Genomic DNA, 5,645 nt, shown 5'->3' with positions numbered 1-5,645 from the left:
GCATTTACCTGTGATAACCATTTTTATCTGCCTTTTTATATTCCTCCTTAAATAGGTGATTATTCTGCAGAATTATCTGCCACATAAGAACGATATAAAGTGAAGCATTTAACGTTTATAACCTAGGCGGGATATGGCTAACAATATTTCTTGAGTAATGCTACACCTACAGTTTTCTTACATATTAGGCTTACATACTGAGTTGGCAAGCAGGGGTGCATTCGCCACCGGATTCAAAGGAACAACCGCAGCAGAATATCCAACCGCACCAAGCCACGCCCTGTCCGTAGCAGCAATCCATAGATGTAGGATTATTGATATTTCTTATCAAGAATTCAGCTGTTTTTTTTTTGGTGAGGTTCCCATACGTAATCATGTTAATAATTGGTAATTTTCTTGCACTAAAATAATTGTTGTTCTTATCCATGTAAATGCAATCCCCAGGAAAAAACGACATTACAAATTTTACCTTGAAGAAATTATATTGAAGAGTAATACTTTTGAGGGTATTTGCTTTGTGAAGTTTTTTTTTTTTGCATACTGCACACACCCGATAAGCGACAGAGCATTTTTCCTATTTTTTATTTTTGACAAACAGCTCAAATAGTTTTTTTTTTTGTCGAGAAAAGCAAAGAGAAGAGGTTTGCCGGTGAGGAAGCTAGGTCTTTTTTTGTTGTTGAGAGAAGGCATATATTCATTTCATAACCTAGGACAATTTTGGGGCCCAAATCAGTGAGCCTAAGCCCACGTTAGCATCCGGCCTGGTAACTATGGGCCGTGAAGCTGGGCCAGGCCATTTCTGCTGACGTCTGCTCGATTTCTCCCAACACCACCTTCCCTTCCCGGAGGAGAGAAGAGAAGAGAGAGAAGGAGAGAATGGCGTCGCGACTCCTGACCCGATCCAAAGCCCTAGGGCTCGCCGTCTCCCGCTCCGACGCGGCGCCGCTCGCCGGCGCCCGGGGCCTCCGCGCCCTCTCCACCCTCCCACGCGATCCGGCCGCAGCCCCCGCCCCGTCGCCCCGGCAACCGGCGGTGGGCTCACCACCGCTCGGCCTCTCCAAGGTCCATTCTCTTACCCACCTCGCGATGTCTACCAGCTTATGTCGACTGGATTGTATGCTGATGGGGCTGTAACCTGTAAGCGCGATGCCCCGCTTGTTCGTGCTCGATCTGATCGATTTGTGCGATCGCCTGGTTCCGCTCCGCAAGGACCGTGTTTCTGTATTGCGTTAGGTGGTGCTGCTGTGCTTGTTTGTAGTATCATGGTTATTGGATTATTAGATTATTAGCATAGGACTCACCCCTGAAGGATGGAATTTTTTTTGTAGTTAGGAATTCTGGCTAGCTTGTAGCATCTGGTTCGTTCTATTCTGGGCTGGGCGGTGAGAGGAAACGAAGGAAATATTCTGTAGTCGGTAGTTCTGGCTACGCGGTTCCACCTCATCAAACTCATTGAGTTAGTTTGGTGGTGTAAAGTGAACTCGCCGCCACTTTGCATTCGCACTGAGTCACCGCATCTCCAAAGTCATTGAGTTTGAGAACGAAAATCGAACAGAGCCGTGACTTGAGTTGACAAACAATCATCGAGATGTGCACATATGTGGCTGTGTGGCACAATAGTGAATATATATGATATTGAGTTAGGGATATCGACAGCAAAGCTTAAAATATCATGTTTACTGCAAAAAAAAGGGATATTTTTCATTTCAGCATGAGATAGTTGTTGTTTGTTGACTAGGGCAATGCTCAGTGCCCTCGCAGATATCATTGTGCTGATAATGACATGGTTCAGTGACGGTGATTCCTGATAATAATACTCTTGAGTGGTGCCATCCGTTTAGTGCTTATTATATTTTCTATTGCTGATTACAAAGACTCAATTAGCCAGGATTACTAACCATGTATGTAGTCTTTCTGTTGTTTCTTATGCACTCTTTGCTGACAACATGAGATAGGACGAACTTGGTGTGAAATTCATTAATGTTGCTTTGCTCAAAATTCATATGCATTGGTCCATGCTAGTTTTTCTTCCCTAGTGCATGGATAACTGAAATACAAAGGAACAACTACAGCTCGTCATCTTGTATGGATAGCAAGGAACGTTGTAGTACAGTTATACTTCTGCTTGGTGCAGAGAGGGTAGTAGTCTACATGCATGGTTTGTGTCTGATCTATTGTAGTTATCTATGCATCTTACTGATGAAGGACCAATAGTGCATTTTGTTTGCTTCACTGGTTAGTGATCCCTCCTCCCTCGAATATAAGATGCTATTACAACCATCTTATATTATGAGACGGATGGAGTAGGTGCTAGTTTGTGAGTCTGCTCTATCTAGTTTTTTTTACTACATCCATGTTTCATCATAACATCAAGGTTTGTAGACTGCTGCTCTATCTAGTTTATGTACGTATGTTACTGATGAAAGACAGAAAGATCAAAATACCAATAGTGCATTAACTGGTCAGTGATCACTGATAAGTGATAAAACATCTTATATTAGGGAACAGAGGAAGTATCTAGCAGGTGTTGGATTGTGAGTCTGCTGTATGTATCATACTGATGAAAGACCAAAATGCCAATAGTGCATTTGGTTTACTTGACTATTCAGTGATCACGGATATCTAGCAAACTTCATTTGTCAACACAATGTATATTTTTATGTACTTGCTGTTCATATGTATATGCATTTCTATCATCATATCTTGTCCTGTCCAATGGATGAGTCTATTGTACATATCAGTAATAATTTACCTTTTGTGGTGTCATTTTTGTTCCCATGTGCAAACAGATTCTAGGATATGAGCAGGCATCTCGACTCAGTGGCACAAAAGTACTGCCTCGCTGGTTTTCTACTGGAGCCTCCAATGGATCTTCTGATCAGCAGGTGGTGGTGTGTTCCTGGTGCCAATTTCATTATACTTGTGTTCATTAGTTTTTTTTTTCACTTCCCACCATTCATTGCCAGAAGCTTGCAACTCAAAGTTTCTTATTTTTGTAGACCTCAAAGTCTGTTGCTGGGATGGTACAGTCTGATGCTGTGAAAGCACAGCAGGAGGGAGCCTCGGCGAAGGTGACAGCATTCAGCCCATCGGAAGCTACTATCGGCAAATACAGAATCAGTCCATTGACAGACGAAAGCAAGAGAGTAAGGAAGTCCGAGATTCGAACAAAAGTTTCATACTACATGATCCCCACTCTGCTTCTCGTGTCAAAGAACAGCGTCAGCACTTCTCTCCTGGTCGCGGCAGTATACCATCAGATCTACATGTTCAACAAGGAGATCTTTCTGGACTATGTCCACCACGACATCACCAGGAAGTGGGCTCTGATATACTTCAAGCTGCTCTTGCTAGTCATGGCCAAGGACACCATGGTGTACTTCGGCTTGTTCTAGGTCGGTATGGTAGTTTCTCTAGAAATGCATCAGGGCCCCATCTTTACACCTGAATAATCGTCAATGTGGACAAAATGCGCAACTGCTAGTTCTTATGTTCTCCAATGTCAACTTGCTGCGTTTTTACTTCTCTTTTGGCTGTGGTTGATTAATGGCAAACAAAAGTGCCAAGCAAAATGTTTCTTGAAGAAATGGCCAGCTGTTGCTAAATTATACTAGTTTCCGTGAGACAAGTTTGCTCTAGAGTTCTGTAATAATGGTAAATATTAACCTTTGGTGCTCTGTTAGTTATTGCCCTTCCAAATCTTTCCAGTGATGATGTTTTCTTCCCTATATTGTGCTTTCTCTGCAAAAGCATATATATTGTTTTGCTTATTTCCCCCACATTTGAGTGCACATGTGAAGTGTGATTGGTTCATTAACTGATGGAACTTATGATGATGAAACCAAGTTTCGGTTTGGATTGTTTAGATTGCTTAAAAGATGAAATGTCTATTGTTTCCTGCCTGTGTCATCAATCACCTGCGCTCCGTATGCATTCATCAAGACTAACAAATGCAGTATCTGCTGCATCCCCCATGTAAGTTGGAAGTTCCTATGAAATACTGTAGTAAATAATCGCAGGCGAGTTTGCAAAGAAGTCAATTTCGTATCATCTGCTACTTTGGTAACCAAGAATTGTGTAGATGGTCTGCAGCATGGCCGGCACGATGATGAGCGCAGCCACCGCGGCCAGCGAGACGGCCACCCATGGCGACGGGAGGAAGTGCAGTATGAAGTCCCCGCACCACCTTCTGGCGCGCCTCCTCCTGTGCCGCGCCACCGCGGCGAGCATCTCACCATACTCTTCCGGCATGCGCACGCCGGTTGCCTCCACGCCTATGCCACGGAAGAAATCCACCACCTCCTCGTCGGTGCACTTCACACTGCCCAGGACCCGCCGGCGGCGGAGCAGCGCCGCATCCTGCGGGCACCGTACGAGTCCCTCCATGCGCGCGACGTGCACCGTGGCGCAGACGCCGTGCGCCCAGTGGAAGTGCCTCTCGAAGGCCACCATGTTGTGGAGCAACGCGGCGGTGTAGGGGAAGATGTGGAAGCTCGGGATGCTCATTAACGCGATGGGGCTCGCCGCCGCGGTCCAGAACTCCATGTCGAGGTCGCCGCCTCGAATCGTCCCCTCCGTGTCAAGAGACGGCTTCCGGAACCACACCGCCGCCCGCTGCAGCTCCCTGGCGCAAGGGATGCGCCGCTCCGGCTCCGGCTCCGCCTCGAGAAGCTTCAGTGGCATGGAGAGGACGCGGTACTTGTTCTCCGGGACGCGCGACCAGTGGAAGAGGTGTAGTATGTGACAGAATCTCGCGTCTGTCGTTTCCAAGTCAACCTTGCCGTGCGCCCTCCTCGGGCAGATGCTGTCGAAGCACCCGAGCACCAGCTCCTCGACAGAGCGGAGCTTCAGACGGCGGCATGAGGCGGCGAGCAGCTCGACGGCGGCGAACGGGACCTGGTTCTCCAGCACGAGCAGGTCGAGCCTGATCTCATCGGCGTGCTGCGCCAGGGCCGAGTGCAGTACGAAGTGCTCCCTGGTTACGGAAGCCGCCGCGCCATTGACCCGGGAGCCGGGCCTGCCGAACATGAGGCCGAAGACGAGCACGAAGCTGCTGTCGAGGAGGAGCATCTTCACGAACTTCTCCTCGTCCCGCAGCAGATCCGCAGCGGCCGCGTCGTCCGCGAACTCGTCGCGGAAGCTGCCGCGCGCCGCCCCGAGCGCCGCGACGCACTCCTCCAAGTCGAGCCCGCACTGCCCCCGGAGGTACCGCAAGAACGGCAGCTTTGACTCGTCGTCGAAGGCGAGGCCCCGATCGCCGCGATGGTACGGGCCGATGGCCACCGCGCGCACCTCGTGTAGCCCCTTCACGCCGGCGCGTCGGGAGCGCGGACGGAGGATGGTGGCGGGGCGCTCGCCGAGGAACCACAGCGCCGGCGTTCGGCTGATGAGGTCCTTCAGGACGGCGGCGTTCCGTGGCACCGACGTGAGCTCGCGCAGCCATTCCGTGTGGATCTCGCCGCCGCCGGTCTGGTTTGGAGAATTCCTGCCGGTGGCTGGCACGCCCATGTCCGGCGCCGCGATGTCTACGACATGGCGATCGTTTCTGATGCGCAGCTCATAGGTTGTGGTCATTGTGAATTTCTGATTCCTCACTCCGTGTGTACCAAGTTCATCTGGAGTAGTATGGGAGTACGCACTACGCA

The 5,645-nt window shown here is 49.0% G+C and overlaps 2 protein-coding genes across 3 annotated transcripts; one reads left to right on the top strand and one right to left on the bottom strand.

Annotated features, from left to right (window-relative positions):
* Positions 1 to 828: 828 nt before the first annotated feature.
* On the top strand, positions 829 to 3,701 carry LOC127345580 (succinate dehydrogenase subunit 4, mitochondrial). 2 transcript variants are annotated; one of them, XM_051372065.2, is made up of 3 exons: positions 829 to 1,062; positions 2,790 to 2,891; positions 3,000 to 3,701. In XM_051372065.2, exons 1-3 carry the CDS (start codon positions 877 to 879, stop codon positions 3,393 to 3,395), a joined length of 684 nt encoding a protein of 227 aa, XP_051228025.1. In that variant the 5' UTR covers positions 829 to 876; the 3' UTR covers positions 3,396 to 3,701. The 2 variants fall into 2 exon arrangements, with proteins under 2 accessions (XP_051228025.1, XP_051228026.1); XM_051372066.2 differs by having other exon boundaries at positions 830 to 1,062; positions 2,790 to 2,885.
* A 203-nt stretch (positions 3,702 to 3,904) lies between these two features.
* Positions 3,905 to 5,645, bottom strand: LOC127345579 (uncharacterized). The gene has a single exon (XM_051372064.2). The coding sequence runs from the start codon at positions 5,572 to 5,574 to the stop codon at positions 4,048 to 4,050; it is 1,527 nt and encodes a 508-aa protein (XP_051228024.1). The 5' UTR covers positions 5,575 to 5,645; the 3' UTR covers positions 3,905 to 4,047.

The sequence above is a fragment of the Lolium perenne genome, chromosome 3 (assembly GCF_019359855.2).
Source record: "Lolium perenne isolate Kyuss_39 chromosome 3, Kyuss_2.0, whole genome shotgun sequence".
NCBI lineage: Eukaryota > Viridiplantae > Streptophyta > Magnoliopsida > Poales > Poaceae > Lolium > Lolium perenne.
The sequence above is the reverse complement of the archived record's forward strand: the minus strand, read 5'-3'. Positions and strand labels throughout refer to the sequence as shown.

Coding starts and splice junctions, on each gene's coding strand:
- LOC127345580 (XM_051372065.2), top strand. CDS start 877: ATGGCGTCGCGACTCCTGACCCGATCCAAAGCCCTAGGGCTCGCCGTC. Junction 1,063..2,789: donor CACCGCTCGGCCTCTCCAAG/GTCCATTCTCTT, acceptor ATGTGCAAACAG/ATTCTAGGATATGAGCAGGC. Junction 2,892..2,999: donor CTTCTGATCAGCAGGTGGTG/GTGTGTTCCTGG, acceptor TTATTTTTGTAG/ACCTCAAAGTCTGTTGCTGG.
- LOC127345579 (XM_051372064.2), bottom strand. CDS start 5,574: ATGACCACAACCTATGAGCTGCGCATCAGAAACGATCGCCATGTCGTA.